This window comes from Thunnus thynnus, chromosome 13 (genome assembly GCF_963924715.1).
Source record: "Thunnus thynnus chromosome 13, fThuThy2.1, whole genome shotgun sequence".
Classification (NCBI taxonomy): Eukaryota; Metazoa; Chordata; class Actinopteri; order Scombriformes; family Scombridae; genus Thunnus; species Thunnus thynnus.
Genome location: NC_089529.1, coordinates 30,709,795 through 30,734,117, shown reverse-complemented (window position 1 = coordinate 30,734,117; position 24,323 = coordinate 30,709,795). Strand labels below are relative to the sequence as shown.

Sequence of the window (24,323 nt, the reverse complement as noted above, 5' to 3'; positions counted from 1 at the left end):
ACAACTAACAGTTGAACTCTTTTATACTTCAGTCTTTCCTGCTGCTAAACCAACGTCAGTGATGTTTACATCATACGTGTCACTGTGTGTTTAATCTGAGAGCCTAAAGATGCAAAATGAATTTCAGTGTGAGTAATAAAGTCATATGGTATCGTGTGTGTTCACAGCATTTATTCTATTTATCCCGTTATTCTTTATTATACTCATTATGGACACATATATATTTATATATAGATTATATATAAATATATATTTCACATATATGTCACTGATCTGGAAAAATTAGACAACTTCACCACTTGGTTTTGATCATATATATACACCTCATTATTTCCATGCTGTTTCTATGCTTCTTCTCTGCTGCTGTTTCTTGTGCTAAACTTCCTTTTATTTTTCTCATATCCTGGTATTTTAATATAATAGTGTAATATATATTTAAGTTTATTATCTGTGGCCCCTTGGTGGCCGAGGGGCCCCTCAGCTGCTGCTTCAGACCGACTGAGAGGAGAAACAAGCGGATTAAATGAATCCATCACTGCAGGTTCAGGTGTGTTTACTGTTACATTCATAGCTTGTACAGTCAGTAAAAGATTATATTTCTTTATATTTTATATTCTGTATTTATTGTTTAGTTCTGTGCAGCTTTCTTCTTTAATTATAATAACTAACAAACAGTTACAGTTGAACAGAAACTATGTCTTGTGTTTTTCCTTTAAAGCGTCTGAACTGTCCTGAAGCTGCTGTGGATCAATGAACTGTAGAGTTTATAAATCTGACTTCAATCAATAACTTTATTCATCCTCAGTGAGGTAATTAATCAGATCAAATCAATCTTTATTGTTGCTTTTATCATTATTAAAGTAGAAACGTGGAGTAAAAAGCGACAGATAATAATAATAAATAATAAATTAATAATAAATAAATAATATATTAAACAATATTAATAGGAAAAATATATATGTATAAATATAATAAAATACATAAACAATAATATACAAATGTTTATAAATAAAACGAACGTTAGAAAATAAAGTAAAGCTTTGCAAGTAGCACCTGCGCACTGTGACCGCAGGGTGGCGCCAAAACACTGCTGCGTCACATAGATGCTGCATTCAAGGGCTGTGGGAAATGTAACCACCATGAACATGAAATATGAACTGTAAGACATCAGTGTGAAAAAGGTGCTTTTGTGTAAAAGTAACAGTGTGACTGTAATGAAGCTAATAAAAAGTGTAACTTTTCATATAAACTAATCACTTATTAATTGGTTATAATTATAATCAATCATGGTATAAATAAATAAATAAATAGAGTAAAACAGAACAGGAAGCAGTTTATAGTGGGCTCTCTGATCTCGGAGCTTTGTTCGGGTCCCTGAACGCATCGCAGGCGGATCTATGATGTGTTTTTTTCAGCAGCAGTTTGTTGAGTTTGACTTTGAGTCGCTGGCTTGAAAACTGAGGAACAAGCTGTCAAATCTTCACTTCGACACTTTTCACTGCTTCAGCTCTGTGTCGGATCGATCAGACCTGATCAGATCAGAGCAGATCAGATCGATGGATTAGAGGAGCCGCTGCTGCAGAGGTGAGTGATGAGTTCAGGGTGTAAAATGTTTGCGTGCTGCTCGAGTTTTTCTGAGCTGAAACTCGTTTTTTTTAGCGGCGGAGATGTTGGTGTGAAGCTGCTGCTGACCTCTGACCTCTGAATACGAGAACTCACCCGCAGTGAAGAAGAAAAAGATGATGAAGAAGAAGTGTTCAGATACTGATACCAATAGAGTATCGATACTTTACGGGTTTTAGTCACATGGTTCACAGGTGATGTTGATATTATTTTACTTTTTAAGGCTAAAAACACTTTAAAGAGTCGTTTTCTTTTGTTCTGAGGTCAGTGAACGCCTCCACATGCTGCTTTTTCAGTTCATTTTCTTAATTAAACGTTTTACTTGATCAAACGTTTCCTGAAAGCACCTTCTAATATCGCGATACTTTATTTATTTTCTGCTACTTTACGGAACTGATTCAGTTTTTTTTCCCTACTTTTGCTCCTCAACGTGAATCTGCCAGCTGCTGATTGGCTGATTCATGTTTTACTCTCATAAACAAAGTCAAAACTTAACAAACAAGTCAGTGGTTACAAAAATATTCTTTAACTGACAGAAAATACTCAGTTTTCAGTTTGTAGTTCTGTGTGTTGAACTACACATTAGCATATTACATTAATTCTTAAAAACTGTATAATAATATTATGTGATGAATTTCAGCAGCATTGTACGAACTGTCTTGCTGCTGTGTGATTGGTCATTCTTCTTTGAAAGCTTTATGTAATTTGGTGAAACAGGAAACGTGTAGTTGAACACAAAACTACAAAACCGAGTAGGACAAATATTCTGCACATTTCCAGCTCTATATTTATATTCTGGGGCTCTACTGGAATAAAAACTCCTTATTTATCTTCTACTGGTCCTTTATGCAGCCCCTCAGTTCAGCCTCTGTCTGAAACAGGCCGTTTTAGCTCCTGTCTCTTTTAGCCCCGCCTCCTGATGAGCCCACTCTGTTCTGATTGGTCAGCTTCAGGAAGCTTCCTCCGGCTCCAGAGGCTACGTAAACAAACTATAGTAGCAGGATTTCACTTCTTTTTCTTCTTCTTTACTCCAAATGTCAACTTCTCAAATCCATCCGTACATGTTGGAGCTGAACAACACCTTAGCAACCACCTTAGCAACCACCTTAGCAACCAAGGCTGAGCAGAGGGACGTTTGTGCAAACAATCTGACTTCGTCATTAGGAGGAAGTAGAGGTGACTTTGCAAATTAAACATTCACAGCTTGTTGAAGCCCTGACTCGACTTGCAGGCAGCGTTTCTACATACGTTCACCTCAAGTTTTGTAACTTTGACCATGTTTAACATCCGACATCGGAACAGGAAATAGCCTAAATAACAGAAAACTGAATATGTCTCCTTCCACAACTATGAACCCAAATATAATGAACAGCTAAACCACTTTTTAAAATGTTTTCCTTCTCATTTGTACCACATTGCACCGTCCTCTTTATAAAATCTCCTAAAAATTAACGGTTAAATACCTGCAAATTACATCAAAGATTAACAGGAAATTAGTATAAAATTAAAGGAGCTGTAAAATAAAGCGTTACTTAATTTTCTTGTGTGTAAATATGATCTGAAAGTACCGATAATCATTAAAACCTCCCTACGGTACGTTGATGTGTATCAATGTCGAGGTCTTTAGTCCAAATAATCTCGTGTTTGTCGACTGTTTCCTGTTCGCAGGTGAAGACGAGACTGAAGATGATTCACCAAAGTTTACTGACTAAACTACTTTGCTAAGATGTTTAAATTACAGCAGTGTTACTTGCTGAAACAATAAGTCAATTAATCAATTAGCTGATTAAAAACGCATCAGAGAAACGTGACGTGATGCTGATACGATGTTTTGTGATTCAACTGCTTCTATTTTTAAATGTTTAAAGACGTGATGTGAGAACAATCGTCTTCCTGTCTCTCCCCAGACATGGAGTGTGTGTGTGTGTGGCTGGTGTGTGTGTGCGCGCTCAGTGTGTCTGTCGGGGCTCACAGTGGATTGGACAGGAGTGACCACGCCCACCCGGACCACCAACATCATCATTCGGTTTCCAACGGCAACACAGCCTCAGGTAGGAGACGCACGTCCCCTCTGTGTGTGTTTGTATGTGTGTCTTTCAGGGACAAATTTCAGACTTAAGACCAGTTAATTAGGACAAAAACCGTGAACTGGTTCTGTACTGAAGTACAGTGTTGAGGTACTTGTACTTTACTTGAGTATTTCCATGTGATGCTACTTTCTACATTTCAGAGGGAAATATTGTACTTTCTACTCCACTACATTTATTTGACAGCTTTAGTTACTTTTCAGATGAAGATTTGACACAATGGATAATATAACAAGCTTTTAAAATACAACACATTGTTAAAGATGAAACCAGTGGTTTCCAACCTTTTTGTCTTTTGACGTCTTACAAAAAGCAGTGTGTAGTCGGGGTCACATTTCACATGTCTATGAGTTGTTAACAGCTCCACCAAATAGTGATTTTTCCCTCTAAACTTCTCACATGCTTTCATTTCAATAAATGTTCAAATGATCCAATATTTCAGCAAAAATCAAAGATTAGAGAAAAAGTCCAAAAACTGAAAACAGATTTGTGTATCAGAACTTTGTTTTTTCTTCTTTCCTCTCCCATTAATCATCTCACCACCCCTCAGATTTATCTGCTGACCCTTTGGAGGGGCCCCACCCCTAGGTTGGGAACCACTGGACTAAACTAGCTAACTGTATATAAAGTAGTGTAAACTAGCTCCACCTCCAGCAGCTACAACAGTAACATGCTGCTCTAACACTGATGCTTCACTATTAATAATCTAATGATGTCATATATAATAATATATCAGTCAGAGGGACCAAACCACTACTTTTACTGCAATACTTTAACTACATCAAGCTCATAATACTTATGTACTTTTACTGCAATACTTTAACTACATCAAGCTCATAATACTTATGTACTTTTACTGCAATACTTTAACTACATCAAGCTCATAATACTTATGTACTTTTACTGCAATACTTTAACTACATCAAGCTCATAATACTTATGTACTTTTACTGTAGTAGGATTTTTCAGCCCACTTACTTGTAATGGAGTATTTTTACTTTGCTGTATTGGTGCTTTTACTGAAGTAATACTACTACTACTACTAATAACGTTATTTTTATAGCACTTTTCAAAAACAGAGTTGCAAAGTGCTGAACATACATAAAATAGATTAACTGACACTTTGTATTTTTCCCCCATGACTTTCATTAAAGTATTACAGGGGCAATTACAAATATGAATGTAAAAATAATAAAAATGAATAAAACAAACACAAAGAAAATAAAGAAGTAAACCAAAATAAAACAAGAATAAAAGCAGCCTTCTAGCATTTCAACATCAAAGTAATTCAAAGTGTTTTACATAAAAACATAAAAGGCATCAAGACAGAATATAAAAGCAACACAAGGCAATATAAAAATACATTTAAATACCATTAAAAAGAGTTAAATTGGAAATAAAAAGAAGCTAAAATAGAACAAGACATAAAACAGGAGAATAAAAGTTACAGTTCAGTGTAAGACATGAATAATTATTTGATTTAATAAAAGACAAACAGAAAATTCTTCAGCTGTGATTTAAAGAACTGGCAGTTTGTCCAGATATGTGGAGAACAAAAACTGAACGCTGCTTCTCCAGGTTTAGTTTTGAATCTGAGGACAGAAAGCAGACCTGATCCAGACCTGATCCAGACCACCTGAGAGGTCTGGATGCTTCATAATGTGGCAGCAGATCAGAAACCATTCAGTTCTCTGACAGACAGGAAGCCAGTGTAGAGATCTGAGAACTGGAGTTATATGATCCACTTTCTTGGTCTTAGTGAGGACTCTGAATCAGCTGCAGCTGTCTGATCCATTTTTTATAGCGACCTGTGAAGATACTCTTACAGTAGTCAAGTCTACTGAACATAAATGCAGGACAAGTTTCTCCAAATCCTGCTGAGACTTACAGTTTTATGCAAAAGTTTGGTCATCCCTTGACAAATAACATATTTTGGTGATTTTTTAAAATTGAAAACATGTAAACAGTCTCTCTAGGATTTGGAAAAAACACATTTTCAGCAAACAATAACGCATAATTACCTTTCACGACATAAAATAGAAAAAAATTAAAACATTGTGGCATTTGCAAACATTTGGGCGCCTACATAGTCAGTAGTTAGTAGCAGATATCACAGCTGGCAAACGCTTTTTGTAGCTAAACATCTTTCAATTCTTGTATTTGGGATTTCCTCCCATTCTTCTTTATAAAAGGCTTCTATTTCTGCAATATTCTTGGGCCGTCTTGCATGCACAGCTCTTTAAAGATCTACCACAGATTTTGAGGTAAGGTGAGTCACTGAGGTAGTCCACAGTGTGATGTTTGCTTCCAGAATTTGCTGGTATTTAGTGGAATCCATTCTTCCCTCCACCAGTGCAATGTTTCCTGTGCATGATAGCATGATAGATCCACCTCCATGCTTAACAGCTGGCAAGCTGTTCTTTTCATGAAATGCCGCTCCGTTTTTTCTCCAAACATACTGATTGAGTTCTATTTTAACTTCATCAGTCCACAGCACTTGTTTCCAAAATGCTTCAGGCTTCTGTAGATGTTCTGTTTCACTTATGATGAGGACACATGTAAGGTTTTCTTCTACTGACTCTTCCATGACGGTCTTGTTAGTGCGTCGCAGCACCACCGCTCCTGAGTCCTGCGGGTTATTTGCAGTCAGATGTGGGTTTTGATTTGCCTTTCTGACCAGCATACGAGCAGTTCTGTCTGAGAATTATCTTGATCTTCCAGATCTCATCTTGACCTCCACAGTTGCCCTAAACTGCTGTCTCTTAATTACATTTCACACTGTGGAAACTGCAAGCTGACAAGGCTTTGCTATCTTCTTGCAACCTTCCCCTGCAGTGTGGGCATCAATAACTTTAATTTTCAGAGTCTTACACAAATGCTTAGAGGAACTCATGGTTGCTGAATGTTTGCTCAATGTTTGAACAGTCAGAGTATTTGTAAAGCTTTGAAACTGACACGAGCTCACATTTCCTAATGACAACTGTTGACATACCTCAGATCTAACAAGCTGATTAAGGTCCGAGACCTTGTAAAAAGAGACTTCAGGACTCTGACGGTGCCCAAACTTCTGCACCTGCCACAATGATGTTTTTTTTTTTTTTCAATTGGTCATAAAAAGTAACTATGCATTAATGTTTGCAGAAAATATTGTGTTTTTTTCCTGTTTTCCTGAGAGGCTGTTTTAATCTTTTCAATTAAAAAAAATCACCAAAATATGTTATTTGTCAAGAGGTGGCCAAACTTTTGTATACAAAGTCCTTTAATCCTTGATATATTATGCAGGTGATAGTAGGCTGACTTTGTAATGATCTTAATGTGGCTGTTTTTAATTCAGAGGTCACATTCACAAACATTATGAGAAAACTCTCAGAGCTCCTGACTAAACATGAACATTTCTAGCAAGGAGTCATAGTTTAGGTGTGATTTAGAAAAATTCTCTGAGCAAAGAAGGAACTTTTACCTTTGTGAGGAGGAGTGGTTGACTCCGATATAGGTATGACTTTTTTTTAAATGTGTGATTGGTTGATCCAAAAAAAAGAAAGAAAAATGCACCATTAGTGATGATGGATATAGAATTGATAGTGAAATCGAGGCCTAATCATAGAATTTAGTCTCTGTTAAGACATAATGTAATTATAAATACTGTTTTATATAATGAACAGCTCTGTTGAATAAGCACAACACCTACTTGTGCAGCAGCCTGCTCACACGCTGATAGTTGTTATATTTATTTTCTTATCTTTGTTTACATCCTGGTAGTTTTTCTACTTAATCTATTTGATATCAACAAGGGAAAAATGGCTCAGCTTTCATCCATTTCTGGCCAAGTGTTGGTTAGCATGTATGACTTTTTTTTCCAGCTCCCAGCAAATTCCAAATTTTTCCGGTTGACAAATATTTCAATGTTGTGATCGCTTTGATTTCTGGTGTTATAGTGTTATTGTGTTGGATGGGAGATGTGAGCGCATCTCTAATGAGATCGACCACAAACATCCCTGCATGATCTAATCTGTAGTGTTTCATTAACTTACTGTCATTCAGTGTTTGGAGAATATTTTGTCACTAGGAGCAACTCTTTGTACTAGGAAGCCCTATGAATACGACCATGACTACACCAAGGGTTCTGGCTTGATTTGTGGTTTTTAACATTATTGATGGAGCTGACTTTTAATCTTTCTTCTTTGGCTCCAAAAATAATTACTTCAGTTTTGTCTTTGTTTAATTGAAGAAAAGTCTGGCACATCCAATCGGATGTGACTCAGCGGATGACCTCAGATTTGGTGTCATTGAGCTGGAGAAAGTCGTCAGACATTCAACTTTTAAGCAGTTTCGAAGGGTTTGCAGGCTGGTTTTGTCATTAGGTCTGATCGGCAGGTAAAGTTGCGTATCGTCGGTGTAGAAATGGAACTGAATGTTCTGGTTGTGTATGATGTCACCTAGAGGGAGCATGTAAAGGGAGAGAAGGATGGGACCTAAAATTGAGTCCTGGGGGATGCCATAGTGGGTAGGAGCCGGGGATGACACAGAATCAGCTATACTAACAGAAGTGTCTGCTAGTTGAATATGAGGTGAACCATTTAAGGGGAACACTGGAGATGCCTACGTGGTCACCAGATGGTTTAAGATGACAGTCTGATCGATGGTGTTGAAGGCAAGTAAATGATCTGAGTACTTCTTCCGATATTTTCTGGTTTCTTTAGTACTGAAGAATACCACCTAACACAATGATAGTAAACTGAATTTATGTGGGTGGTAAACTGTTGGTCAGGCCAAAACAAACTGTATGAGTCACTTTGGGCGGGAAACAGTGATCGACATCATCAGCTCCAACATGTACGGATGGATTTGAGAAGTTGACATTTGGAGTAAAGAAGGAGAAAAAGAAGTGAAATCCTGCTACTATAGTTTGTTTACGTAGCCTCCGGAGCCGGAGGAAGCTTCCTGAAGCTGACCAATCAGAGCAGAGCGGGCTCATCGGGAGGCGGGACCTTAAAGAGACAGGAGCTAAAACGGCCTGTTTCAGACAGAGGCTGAACTGAGGGGCTGCATAAAGGACCAGTAGAAGATAAATAAGGAGTTTTTATTCCAGTAGAGCCCCAGAATATAAATATAGAGCTGGAAATGTGCAGAATATGAGTCCTACTCGGTTTTCAGTGTGTAGTTTTGTGTTCAACTACACGTTTCCTGTATACAACCAAATTACATAGAGCTTTCAAAGAAGAATGGCCAATCACACAGCAGCAAGACAGTTAGTACAATGCTGCTGAAATTCTCTCTGTACTCTGTTGTTGTTTCCTCTTCTCAGAAAACTGCATTTCTTTTAATTTGTCATAAGTTTAATTTGCATAATCTACCTGCCTCCTCAGATGAGCTCCTAGTTTAGCTCCTCTGGTTTCATAGTTCCAGGAACTTTTGGTTGAGAAGGGGTTAAACTCTGATGCGGACTGAACAACCAGAGACTGGGTAACATGAATGTGTGAACATGATTTCACAGCAATCCATCTAATAGTTGTCAAGATATTTCAGTCTGAACAGGAGGTCCAACAGACAGATGTTGCTATTAGAGTTAATTACAACAGATGTTCATGGAGGAAAATCCAAATATCTCAACAACAAAGACAAAACAAAACAAATGGAAAGAAGCAAAAAAGAAGTAAAAGGGACAAATGCATTTTCCCTGCTGGCATCAATGAGACACGTGTTCACTGAAATGATCTCACGCCTCTTTACTACTTGGAAATCACTAAAAGTAAAGTGAAGATGCTTCCATGAATAGTTTTTATTCATCAATGAACTTGATACCAAGTTGAGTAAACAGAGGAAGTGTAGATGAAAGCAATGTTTGGTGTGAGCAGCTTTATCTTCAAAACGGCATCATCTAAACATCTGCAGTGCGTAAAACATTTGCACAGTACTGTCCACATGTACATATATGGACATATCAAAAACAACTATAAACAACTGTTATACAATAAACAGCTCGTTGTTGATTAAATCAGCTTTTTAATATAGTGTTCAGCCCTGTTTGCAGGACTTAAAGTGAAGGATTTTAACTTTTCTCTTTCACTTAAATCCAAAATGTAAAGTCCTCCTCTGCTCAGAAACATGTTTCTTCTTCTGTGCAGTTTGTTTTTAAAGATTCTCTGCGCTCACCTTAAATTTGACTTTAACACCTGGACATACCTGCAGGATTTATGACATCACAACTAGTTTGGAGCCAATCGTGGTCCAATATGCAGCTTATACGAGTGTGATGTGGAAACTGGAAGCTGAAAAGAGGAGCTGTTGTTTGAAGGATTTTTAACGAGGTCATTGAACTTTTTTTGTGTCTTCAAACATGTCAGGAGGATCTTTAACTGATCAGTTTGATAAAAACAGGAAGAAGGCAGTTTTTCCTGTTTGTGGTCATTACAGAAAAAATGAATCGGCCCATGACAGACAGAGAGAGAGAGCTGAGAAAATATCTCCCGTCCTCATTACTGAAGCCTCCTGTCAACCGAAAACACACTTTCAGTGTTAAATGAAAACTTGTATATCTGCGGTGTGTTTGTGTTTGTGTTTGTGTGTGTGTGTGTGTGTGTGTGTGTGTGTGTGTGTGAGTGAGTGTGTGTGTGTGTGAAAGTGTGTGCAGCAGAGATAGCGTGGGAGCTAGCCGTTAGCAGCTAACCACAGCTTCCTGGAGCTGACATGGCAGTGATGTCACAGGAAGTTTGCTGACAGAAATAGACTCGTCTCCACTTTGTTTGCGGGGGAGACAAAGGTAGAGGGACCCCAGGCCTGTGAGCCAATAGGAGGAAAGCAGAGTCCTCGTTGGCGGGCTTTTTTAAAGAGCTGGTATAGTGTGACACAATAAAACTAATGTTTGGGATGGATTCATTTGAATGGGAGCTGTGTGTTTACGCTGCGGGAGTTGGGACCGCATAGGGTTCAGCAATTAAACACAGCAGCCATTCAGCTAAAAGTTGAACCAGAATCAACTTTTAGCCTCCTAACATCACGCTGCGGTGGCCAATTGCATACACGGACACACACGTTCCTGGTGGACTACTTTATAACACGAACGCCGTATTCGACTGTTTACCTTGCAACTGTCGCGACGAAAAATAAAACATTTGCTGCAGTGAAAACTTTCCAGAGTTGTAAAATCCTGTCTGTCAGTATCATAAATCGCTGCGTAGTGTTTTGCCTTCTGATGAGTCTTTAAATGCACTAGTGCAGATTGCTTATTATTATATGGAATATAATAATAATATATATTATATGGAACCACATATATGTATCAATTAACGAACGTATCAGTTAAAATGATAAGGATTCAATAAATTAAATGGTTTTAATCAAGACAGAAACTTCACCAGTGAAACTAAACTGAGGTTGAACCGTAGAAGCAGTTTACAGCCTTCCATTGGTTAACTCTGCTGTCAATCAAACGTGTCTGCCTTCCTATTGGCTAGTTTTACTACTGACGCCAGTTTTTCTCTCCTGCGTGTACTCGTTCTTCTTTCTCGGGCAGTTTAACTGAGCGGGGCATGCGCCTTTGTTCCGCTCAGCACGTCAGAGTCCAGAAGCCCCACCCTGCTTTGATGTGACAGTGTTTACATCAAACAGCCCCCGCTGCACTCAGACACAGAGCTGAGCAGCTCACTGTTCACTTGTTTATTTAAAGTTTATTAAACGTGTCCAAACAACTCGACACTGCACCTTCTTGGGTCCTCAGCAGTACACCTGCCAAGTGTGTTGTTGATTGGATGAACAGTTCAAGAGATACATGAAGGACATACATACATTATTTATAAAAAATGAGTCAAAAAAGGCCATTGGACAAACTAACATTTATGTTAGCATTATAAAACCAGGTGAAGCAGATTCTGGTATAATATGCTCTGGAATAAAACCTCTTGTGTTTCCATCCACCTGTTTTTATTTGCATTTTCAATTTGCACATCAGAAACCTGAGTGGAAATTCACCGAAAAAGTAGCTGCGTGGATAAAAAATAAATGTTAACCAATTTAGTGAATAAAGATGACGTACATGAAGCATGTGACTTCAACGACACTTCCACTGTCTGTGGAGTGATGTAACGCCACGTTGTTATGTTTCTCTTTTTTCCTGTGGATGATCAGTAATACTGATTAAATCCTGTATCACGTGTTGTTTTATGCTAGCATTACTTCTTTACTTTTTATGCTAACATTACTGTACTTCTTAATTTTTTTATGTTTACTTTATATTTATGCTAACGTTACTGTGTTGTGGGGCTTCTGTGCTGCAGGTTGATGTCTGGGACTCAGTTCATTTCATTTAGCGTTAGCACTGCTAGCCGCTGTTTCTCACTGGAATGTGTGTCATGTTAGCATGTTAGCTAGCCAGAGCTAACAGATATCTGTCTGGTGGTGTGTGGTGGTCCGCGCATCCTTGATTGTTTATAAACATTTTAAATGTCCAAAAGAGGAGGCTGCACACAAAGTGCATGATGGGAAGAGAGTTTTTCTGCTGGCGGGAGTGAACAGTGATGTGACTTTGACTCGACCTTCCTGCTGTTTCAGTATTTTTATCCTCTCAGCTGCTGATATTAATCCTGCCTCACCTGTCACTCCTCACCTATCTTCTTCTGTGGTGTTGTAGCCGTCACAGTGGACGAGGGGAAACTTGAGCTGGATTTAGACTTGATGCAAGGGGTTAATAACCTTATGGCTCTTTTCCACTGCAGGAAGAGGAAGACCTGTAACTGAAGGTGTTTTCAATGTATCTGCCTCTGCTTTTGTTTCCACTGTGTTCGCCGCGGTTTGATCTGAAAGGACAGTTCCCAGTGTTCCCAGCGTTTCCAGTGTGTTAGACCAGCAGTCAGGTGTCTGTAATCATTCCTCCTGTTCATACTGGATATTAAAAGATCCTTCAAATGTGCTTTCAGTGGAAGTGATGGAGGCCAAAATCCACAGTGTGTCCAGTAAAGGTTGATGTGAAGCTTCTATTCATCAGTCTGAGTTAGTCATCAAGTGGATATCTGACACATTTACAGTCTTTTTAGCATCAGATTCCCTCTTTGTGTTTCCTCAGACAGTGTTTCCCTGTTGAGCTGCAAGAAAAACAGGTTTAATGTTCTTTTTTGAGCTCCTGACTGTTGTTTTAAGACACACTTGATAAACTGTGAACTCGTCCTTTTAAAGTTCAGCTCTGCTCAGGAGGTGAAACTAAATCCAGGTTCAGGTTCTGTCGGGGGGGGGGGGGGAGCACATGTTTGTACATGAACACTGAAAGGAAGTTTGTTTCAACCTCAAATTCTTATTTTCACTCTGGGGAACATTTTTGTGAATGAAACTCGCCCACAAACGGAGCGGAAGAAGAAGAAGTCGCCTTATAGGGACATTTTATGGGCATCGATGATGCTGATGATGAAATCTCAGAGACGTTCAGCTCTCAGGTGACCTTCATCAGGATGAAACCGGATATCAGCAAAGAGTTTGTGATGTGAAGAGAGATCGTTGGATCCTTGTTGCTCAGTGTTACAAATTGAATTAGTGGTTTTTGTGTTCCTGTTTTGTTTGTCGGTAGTTCAGCCTCGCTCAGCAGTAACAGACCATCAGTTTCTGTGTGAAGATTAAATAACTAACGAAGGTCCGAGTCGTGTTTGAAACCAAACAAACATGTGAACTCCTGCAGCTGAGAGTCAGACTGTAAACCTGTTCTGTAATCTGTCCTAATATTTACCCAGAGACACTCACAGCTGATGTTTACACTCCGCCTCAATTATCTGACATCTGGATCAGCTGCAGCTCCATCAGGGCTGAAAGATACTAGAACAGAGGTCGAAGGTCACCAGAGGTAAAAGAAATACTGTGTTTACTTTAGATAAAGAACCAATAAAAACCCTCCATTTAGAAACACAGTGAGGTGAAACAGCTCCATCATCTTTGCTGCTGTTTGGAAACCGAAAGCTGCAACTAACCATTAATTACATTATTGATTAATCTGTCAAATCGTTGGGTCTATGAAATGAGAAAAATGTTGATCACTGTTTCCCAGAGTCCTCAAATATCTATTTTTGTCTGGATGAACCGTCCACAAGCCAAATATATTCAGTTTACTATTATAGAAGTCTAAATAAACCAAAATATATTCACATTAAGACGCCGGAATCAGAGAACTTTGGATATTTTTTCTTTAAAAAATGACTCACTCTAATTAATCAATTATCAGAATTGTTGAATTTTCTGTAGTTTGATTAATGGACTAATCGTTGCAGCTTTAGAAAGAACAACAAACCGAAAACTCCAGTAAGATTAAATCTTGTTGGTCTAAAGTGCTTTTTGGAGCTCAGCAGGACTTCAAATCTAAAAATCACAATCAATGAATGAAGGTTTAATAAGAAGCTGCAGCACGTTTCTGTCAAGAACTAACTGCAGCTTCAGATTTGGAGTTTAAGGGAAACTGAATAATATAAATATGAATCTATTAATAGACAGAACGACCAGTTCTCAGTGTTTGCACCACTTACAGTTGTAGAAAAAGTCTGAACACTGTTTACAACCCAAAATCACTACATTTACACATCTGATGACTCTACAGGCTGTTTAAAACCTGAAAGGCTTTTTCTACGACACCTTTTCACAACTGGTTTAAGTTTCCTGAAGCAACTTTCAGCTTTATGTTCATCTGATGGCGTTCAGTTCAGACTTGTGTCAAAGTGTTACAGAAAAGTAGAAACTTCCACTCCACTACATTTCAGAGGGAAATATTGTACTTTCTACTCCACTACATTTATTTGACAGCTTTAGTTACTTTTCAGATGAAGATTTGACACAATGGATAATATAACAAGCTTTTAAAATACAACACATTGTTAAAGATGAAACCAGTGGTTTCCAACCTTTTTGGCTTTTGACGTCTTACAAAAAGCAGTGTGTAGTCGGGGTCACATTTCACATGTCTATGAGTTGTTAACAGCTCCACCAAATAGTGATTTTTCCCTCTAAACTTCTCACATGCTTTCATTTCAATAAATGTTCAAATGATCCAATATTTCAGCAAAAATCAAAGATTAGAGAAAAAGTCCAAAAACTGAAAACAGATTTGTGTATCAGAACTTTGTTTTTTCTTCTTTCCTCTCCCATTAATCATCTCACCACCCCTCAGATTTATCTGCTGACCCTTTGGAGGGGCCCGACCCCTAGGTTGGGAACCACCTTTACTGCAATACTTTAACTACATCAAGCTCATAATACTTATGTACTTTTACTGTAGGAGGATTTTTCATGCTCTTACTTGTAATGGAGTATTTTATATTGTTTTATTGGTACTTTTACTTCTACCTCCGATGACAGCTCTGAACTCTTCAACTTTGTTCATCCTCTGATAATTAGAGACTCTGAATGCCACAAATTCTCTTAAATCACTCGAACTTGAGACTTGAGAGTGAATCTGTTGGTGCGAGAGTGATTGTCAGATTCTCCAGTGAGACACCAGACGAACCTCCTCACACTTTCTCTCACAGCTGAGCAATCGTGCGGAGTCTCTGAGAGGTTCTGGAGGCTGAAATGACCAAATGTAGGCATGAACGTCTCACTCTGATCGGTTTAAATCTGCTCCGTTGTCATGACGACCGCAGCAGCAGCAGGAGATAAGTGATTTGACAGATGTTAGCTGCTAACTGAGGCTAACAGGGACTCATCTTTACTGCTTTACTGGTTGTTATGGCAACAGTAACACAAAGATACTGTAGATACAGTTAATATAACACCACTAAGGCCCATTGAATACTTTCATTTTGCTGCTACTACTTTAATACTTCTACTGAAGTAACATTATGAATTCAGGACTTTTACATTCATGAGTAAAATATTTTTCTTCCGCCCTCACACACTCTGCTGTCCTTTGACCCAAACAAAGATGGCAGCTAGACATGATGGATGTTTCCTTGTTTCCTTGTCTTGTTGCTGTTTCTGGCTCAAAGAGCAGAGTTGAAGTTTGTCTTTACCTGCTGCTGAAACACACAGAAGATCACCTGAGCAGGTTCAGCGTTGTTGTCTAAAGAAAACCAGGTTGTTCTCTCTCTCATTCTTGCCTTTCCAAAACCTTTTTTAATACACAGCCACCATTGAGAGGCATCTGTCAGCTCTGGCTAGCTAACATGCTAACATGGCACATATTCCAGCGAGAAACAGCAGCTAGCAGTGCTAACGCTAACACAGCCTACACAGAGTTACACTGCAGGAAGTGAGAAATGAACTGCGAGTCCCAAACATTAACCTGCAGCACAGAAGCCCCACAACCATGGATGTATAAAGAGAACTGGATACAGCGTCATTCATGTGAAAGTTGCTCAGTGGTGCATGAATCCGCATCTGTGCGACCCATAGAGCAAGCGCACTAGTGCCTTTCACCGGCCAAGCTGGCTACTTCCAGTTTAGCCCTCCGGCTAACTTTAATGGGGATGAAACAATTCAATCATGCAGCTCTTCTTCGTTTTTGGACCGAACGGATCAAATTCTGATAGTGAGACGAGTCATTTCGTGAGGGTTGTGACGCTCAAAAAAATGTATCTGCTAATTTACAGACATCTCTTTCAGCCGCTATGTCAAATTGGCTTCAAAGCCCGGCGCTCTTCCTATTTCCAGTTCTCCCACAACACAATACGTTAGCATAAATATAAAGTAACGTTAGCATGAAAATAAAATGATGTAAGCATAAAAAAATAAAGAAGTAACATTAACATGAAAAGTAAAGAAGTAACGTTAGCATTAAATAGGTTCAAAAGTAACGGCATAGAAAATAAAAAGTAACGATATAACATATAAAAAAGTAACATTAGGATGAAACATTAAGAAGTAACATTAGCATTAAAGATAACAGTTAGTATGAAAAATAAAAAAAATAAGCATAAAAAATAAAAATGTATCATTAGCATTAAAAAAAGTAACGTTAGCATAAAAAAAACACAGTAACGTTAATATAAAACAACACAGTAACGTTAGCATAAAACAACACAGTAACGTTAATATAAAACAACACAGTAACGTTAATATAAAACAACACAGTAACGTTAGCATAAAACAACACAGTAACGTTAATATAAAACAACACAGTAACGTTAATATAAAACAACACAGTAATGTTAATGTTCTGTCTTGTAGATCTGTGTGTGATAGATGTTGTCTTGTAGATCCGTGTGTGATAGATGTTCTGTCGTGTAGATCTGTGTGTGATAGATGTTGTCGTGTAGATCTGTGTGTGATAGATGTTTTTTCTTGTAGATCTGTGTGTGATAGATGTTGTCTTGTAGATCTGTGTGTGATAGATGTTTTTTCTTGTAGATCTGTGTGTGATAGATGTTGTCTTGTAGATCCGTGTGTGATAGATGTTCTGTCGTGTAGATCTGTGTGTGATAGATGTTGTCTTGTAGATCTGTGTGTGATAGATGTTTTTTCTTGTAGATCTGTGTGTGATAGATGTTGTCGTGTAGATCTGTGTGTGATAGATGTTTGGTGTAGATCTGTGTGTGATAGATGTTCTGTCTTGTAGATCCGTGTGTGATAGATGTTCTGTCTTGTAGATCTGTGTGTGATAGATGTTCTGTCGTGTAGATCTGTGTGTGATAGATGTTCTGTCGTGTAGATCTGTGTGTGATAGATGTTCTGTCTTGTAGATCCGTGTGTGATAGATGTTCTGTCTTGTAGATCTGTGTGTGATAGATGTTCTGTCTTGTAGATCCGTGTGTGATAGATGTTCTGTCTTGTAGATCTGTGTGTGATAGATGTTCTGTCGTGTAGATCTGTGTGTGATAGATGTTTGGTGTAGATCTGTGTGTGATAGATGTTCTGTCTTGTAGATCTGTGTGTGATAGATGTTCTGTCTTGTAGATCTGTGTGCGATAGACCAGCAGCTCTGTCAGGATGAGAACTCGCTGCTGAGTTTCGAGGCGATCTGCAGCATCCACAAACTGATGGACGACGACGCCGACGGCACGGTGGACACGACGGAGACGGACGAGGTGACACAGTTTAACCCTCTCTGACTGTTTTTATTTCATATTTTGATTTCCTTGCTTTTCATTCACCCCTCGTTCCCTCCTCAGTTCCTCAGAGAGGATCTGAAGTATCACGACCCCAAAGCCAAACACAGCAGCTTCCACCGAGCCGACCTGCACATCAGCGTGGAGGACATGTGGAACGCCTGGAAGAGCTCCGAAGGTTAGCGGGGAAACGACGGGAGGGAAGACGTCTGTAGAGACGTTTATTAGATCAGCAGCTGAAGCGGACGAGGCAGGTTGATGGAAAACCGGCCGCAGCAAAAACAAACAGAGCAGCTCTTCAGTAAACGGCTGCTGGAAGGAGATCTGACAGAGAGGAAGATCTGGGGCCTCGTCATCGTAAACACACACTAATGCAGCATTTATTTACAAACAAACAACGTGGTCTCGTGACCTCACAACCAAACTTCAGTCTAGAAATAACTTGAAGGTTCAGGATGGATTTCTGAGAGGTTTGGGATTCATCTGCTTCTGGAGATTAAATGAAAAGGAAGAAAGAAAAAGACAGAAGGATGAAAGATGGAAAGAAGGAAGGAAGAAAAAAAGTTAAAAAAAGGAACAAGTGAGATGAAAATAGGAAGATAGAGGGAAAGATGAGAAAGAAAGAAAGAGAGAGGGACAGTGATGGAGGATCATGGTGTGTTGAGTATAAACATTAAATCCTATTTCGGGATCAGATTAATTTTCCAGCTCAATTCATCACTGTGATGACGTAAACAACCACAAAATTACAAACACATGAAGAAGACGTTTGCCAGGACTGAGAGCACGAGATTCAATAACTAACACACAGATTAAACATATGATCGACTTTATTAAACGTCCGTTTGTCGTTTTTCCTGCTGCTCGCTGCTGGAGCCCGCAGACACTTTTTATTTATTATATTTTGATTATTTTACATGTATGAAACAATCTGAAGTCACTTTATTAAACATGCTGTGTGTGTGTGTGTGTGTGTGTGTGTGTGTGTGTGTGTGTGTGTGTGTGTGTGTGTGTAGTGTATAACTGGACGGAGCAGCAGGTGGAGGACTGGCTGCTGCGTTTGGAGCTTCCTCAGTACACAGAAACCTTCAGGAAACACCAGCTGGACGGCAAATCTTTACCCAGGTAACACACTCTCTTTAAGGCCCGCCTCCTGATGAGCCCACTCTGTTCTGATTGGTCAGCTACAGGAAGCTACGTAAACAAACTATAGTAGCAGGATTTCAAATCCATCCGTACCATTGACTGTGTATAAAGATGGACGACATGACAGCTGATCGCCCCCTGCTGGCTGCCGCGGTATAGGTCATAAGTCCCGCCCCCTCCATGTTAGCGGATGGGACGTCGAACTAAAAAAATCAAAGTACACGTCGAGTAATTCTTTCCGAAAGGTGTTTTTTTTGTCATTTCAGGTACTTCATTTTTCTGATGAGTTTGTTTTTAATTAGTTTAATTACAACAGGATATAAATGACAGAAAACTACAAAAAATATGAACCTTTAAAACCACATTAAAGCTCTTAATCGCAAAAGTTTCATATTTAAGAACTAATTAAATAACTTATTATTATTCCAGATCAGAGGTGCAGCGATGAGTCGTTTTAGTCCAAATTAAATCCTTTTTGGAGTTTTAGTCTGTTTGTCGGACAAAAGAAGACGTTTGATGATGGCACCTTGGAAATTGTGATGCAAATGTACAAATTACTACATTAAAATCCTAAATGTGTTCAGTATTAAAGACTCTCTGAAAACAGGCTCGTTATAAGTGATTTATGTTGAGTAAATCTTCTTGTATCTCTGAATCAAAGCAACATGCTGGATAGTGTTGTTAGCATGTGATTCCTCCTGAGCTTCAGTTCCCTGCAGGTTCGCTCTGGCAGATCTCAGATGTCTGAGCGTCCCTGAACGCACCGGTTTTTCAGGAGACGTCTCAACAGCGCGACCATCCTTCTCTCTTCCTGCACTTCCTGTGGAGGTTACAGTCTGAAACGTTTCTCCATAACTCACCGCTGACCTGTCTCCTCTCCGGCAGGCTGGCGGTGAAGAACACCACGCTGATGCTCACGGTGCTGAAGATTCTAGACAGAAGTCACGCACAGAAACTGCAGCTCAAAGCCCTCGACACCGTGCTGTTTGGACCGCCGCCAGGTGTGTGTGTGACGTATGATATATGATGTGTGTGTGTAAATGATTAATGGATTGTATTTATATAACGTCTTTCTAGTCTCAAAGCGCTTCACACGACATGCCGACACACACACACACTCACACACACACACATTCACACACACTCACACACACACACACACACACACACATTCACACACACTCACACACACACACATTCACACACACACACACACATACACACATTCACACACACACACACACATTCACACACACACATTCACACACACACACACACATACACACATTCACTCACACACATACATTCACACACACACACACACATTCACACACACACACACACACACACACATTCACACACACATACACACGCACATTCACACACTCACACACACACACACACACATTCACACACACATACACACACACATTCACACACATTCACACACACACATTCACACACACACATTCACACACACACATTCACACACACACACACACACACACACACACACATTCTCACACACACATTCACACACACACATTCACACACTCACACACACACACTCACACACACACACATTCACACTCACACACACACACACACACACACATTCACACTCACACACACATTCACACTCACACACACATTCACACACACACATTCACACACACACACATTCACACACACACACACACATTCACACATACACACACACACATTCACACACACACACACAGTCATACACACACACACACATTCACACATACACACACACACATTCACACACACACTCACACACACACACACATTCATACACACACACACACATTCATACACACACACACACATTCACACACACACGCACACATATTCACACACACACTCACGCACACACACATTCACACCCACACACACACACACACACACACACACTCATGCGCAGCCTTTGAGGTCAGTTTGAGGTTCAGTTTCTTGGCGGAGGACTTCGACATGCAGACTGGAGGAGTCGGGGATCAAACCACTGATCTTCCAAGTATACACACACACACACACACACACACACACACACACATACAAGTACACATGTATGTATGTCGAAGTCGAAAGTTTAAACACACCCTCCCATTCCCTTGAATGAAAGTGTGTCCACACCTTTACTGGTAATGTATGTATATATGTGTGTGTGTACAGTGTGTGTGTGTGTATATGCGTGTATATGTATGTATGTACTGTATGTGTGTGTGTGCATATGCGTGTATATGTATGTATGTAGTGTGTGTGTGTGTGTGTATATGTGTGTTAGGGGTGGTGCTGAATCCAAATACGTTATTTGGCAAAGCACAAATATTGAGGTTTTTTTACAAACATTTATTTCATACAAATATTTTTAAAATTATTTGTTTCTAGAAAGGGAAAAAATCCCGTCAGATACCAGCGAGCAGGTCCGTTACATCGCTATCTCAGTGTGTCTCCTCTGCTCCGCTGTGACGTCTATCAGCAGGTCTCAGTGAGGGGAGTCACATCCTCTTATTTGGACATCAGTCCCGGAGTTGGGGGTGTTCCCCAGAGATAAAGCTGAACTAGTGACACACACAAAGTGGCCTCAAGGGACTCTCCATAACCTTTTGTTCCCCTTCTCCTTTACACAAAGTTAGGTTGTTAAAAACAGGCAGCACGCGGTGCTGTCTCTGGGTTGGGGGTGTATAAATAGTTAGAGGTCTGCCTGCGATGAAGCGATGAGTAAAGTTTTAGCTCAGTAAGCGCAGTCGTCTATGATCTGGGACACTGGAGTTGGGAGACCTGGTGTGGGAACCGACTTCGTAAGCTAGTTTATTCATCAACACTTGTTTTCACACTTTAATATCCTAAAATTCAAAGCGTAATAAAAACAAAAACAGGATTTTTAAGCCTATTTCCACTTTTATTCAAATTTAAATACAAATATAAATAATTTTGCTGCCTCAACAAATACAGATACAAATACAAATACTGGGCCCTCTGCACATCCCTAACATATATATATAAACAGATAAAGTATGTATGTATCTACATATGAATTGTATATTTGTATGTATTTATATTGATATAGAGAGTGTGTCCCTGTGTGTGATCAGGCCGACAGAAGTGGTGGAAGGATCTGGTTCTGGGCGTGTCCATCCTGATGGCGTTGGGCGGCTGCTGGTTCGCTTACGTCCAGAACAGGAAGTCCAGAGACAACCTGGGGAAGCTGGTGAAGGACCTGGAGGGTCTGCAGAGAGCTGAGCAGAGTCTGCTGGACCTGCAGGAGAAGTGAGTCCATCACACCTGCAGCAGACTGAACGTGATACAATCTGATCCATCAGTCACCCAACACACCCAACACCTGTCTGAGGAGGTTCACAACCACTATTAGTACTGTTAGTACTACTACTATTAGTACTGTTAGTACTACTACTATTAGTACTGTTAGTACTACCACTATAGGTACTGTTAGTACTACTACTATTAGTACTGTTAGTACTACCACTATAAGTACTGTTAGTACTACTACTATTAGTACTGTTAGTACTACCACTATAGGTACTGTTAGTACTACTACTATTAGTACTGTTAGTACTACCACTATAAGTACTCTTAGTACTACTACTATTAGTACTGTTAGTACTACTACTATTAGTACTGTTAGTACTACCACTATAGGTACTGTTAGTACTACCACTATAAGTACTGTTAGTACTACTACTATTAGTACTGTTAGTACTACCACTATAGGTACTGTTAGTACTACCACTATTAGTACTGTTAGTACTACTACTATTAGTACTGTTAGTACTACCACTATAAGTACTGTTAGTACTACCACTATTAGTACTGTTAGTACTACTACTATTAGTACTGTTAGTACTACCACTATAGGTACTGTTAGTACTACCACTATAAGTACTGTTAGTACTACCACTATAGGTACTGTTAGTACTACCACTATAAGTACTGTTAGTACTACCACTATTAGTACTGTTAGTACTACCACTATAAGTACTGTTAGTACTACTACTATTAGTACTGTTAGTACTACCACTATTAGTACTGTTAGTACTACCACTATAAGTACTGTTAGTACTACCACTATTAGTACTGTTAGTACTACCACTATTAGTACTGTTAGTACTACCACTATAGGTACTGTTAGTACTACCACTATAGGTACTGTTAGTACTACCACTATTAGTACTGTTAGTACTACCACTATAAGTACTGTTAGTACTACTACTATTAGTACTGTTAGTACTACCACTATAGGTACTGTTAGTACTACCACTATTAGTACTGTTAGTACTACCACTATTAGTACTGTTAGTACTACTACTATTAGTACTGTCAGTACTACCACTATTAGTACTGTTAGTACTACTACTGTCAGTGCTCACTGGCTTCCCAGCGAGTCTCTAAGAACAGCCTCTAGTAGCACCTTACACTGTTTCTGTGGTCACCTGCGGATCCAGATCACAGGTGATCACAGGTGACCACAGGTGACCACAGGTGATAACAGGTGACAACAGGTGACAACAGGTGACAACAGGTGATAACAGGTGACCACAGGTGACCACAGGTGACCACAGGTGACCACAGGTGACTACAGGTGACTACAGGTGATAACAGGTGACCACAGGTGACCACAGGTGATAACAGGTGATAACAGGTGACCACAGGTGACCACAGCTGACCACAGCTGACCACAGCTGACCACAGCTGACCACAGGTGACCACAGCTGACCACAGCTGATAACAGGTGATAACAGGTGACCACAGGTGACCACAGGTGACCACAGGTGATAACAGGTGATAACAGGTGACCACAGGTGACCACAGGTGACCACAGCTGACCACAGCTGACCACAGGTGACCACAGGTGACCACAGCTGACCACAGGTGATAACAGGTGACCACAGGCCTCAGTGTGAGACGTTCTGATCTCAGAAACTGATTAAAACCAGAATCATTCTGTACAATAACATGTGATTAAACTTCAAACTCTGCAGCCACCAGCAGGAAATAGCTCATCTACTGTGTGTGTGTGTGTGTGTGTGTCTGTGTGTGTGTGTGTGTGTGGATGGCTCTGCTGAGGCTTTCTGTCTAAACTCCTTATATGGTCAAAGAGTGGCCAGCAGCTCAGTCTGCACACACACACACACAGCCTGGGCCGATTGTGAATGTGTGATGTGTTTATGTATGTTGGTGTGTACATGAAGAGGTGTGTGTGTGTGTGTGTGTGCACTAATCTTCTTCATGTACACTAATAATACTGCTGTACTACAGTAGGAACTGCAGTACTGCGAGTACTGCAGCTGGACTGGATACAGTGACAGTAAATTAGATTCAAACAGGTGGTGATATACTGACGACAGGTCACGTATATACTGTTACACACACACACACACACACACACACACACACACACACACACACACACACT

The 24,323-nt window shown here is 39.6% G+C and overlaps 1 protein-coding gene across 3 annotated transcripts in view; it reads left to right on the top strand.

The window, feature by feature from the left end:
* Positions 1–1,381: 1,381 nt before the first annotated feature.
* Positions 1,382–24,323, top strand: part of LOC137196170 (stromal interaction molecule 1-like) — a 36,041-nt gene continuing 13,099 nt past the window's right edge. For 2 of the 3 annotated variants that reach the window (XM_067609009.1, XM_067609008.1), the window contains exons 1-7: positions 1,382–1,584; positions 3,531–3,674; positions 17,568–17,698; positions 17,783–17,897; positions 18,736–18,844; positions 19,751–19,866; positions 21,985–22,159. In XM_067609009.1, the coding sequence (XP_067465110.1) occupies positions 3,533–3,674; positions 17,568–17,698; positions 17,783–17,897; positions 18,736–18,844; positions 19,751–19,866; positions 21,985–22,159 (788 nt within the window). In that variant the 5' untranslated portion in view covers positions 1,382–1,584; positions 3,531–3,532. Of the gene's footprint in view, positions 1,585–3,530; positions 3,675–15,435; positions 15,750–17,567; positions 17,699–17,782; positions 17,898–18,735; positions 18,845–19,750; positions 19,867–21,984; positions 22,160–24,323 lie in introns of those variants that run through there. The other variant, XM_067609010.1, reaches the window with a different exon arrangement.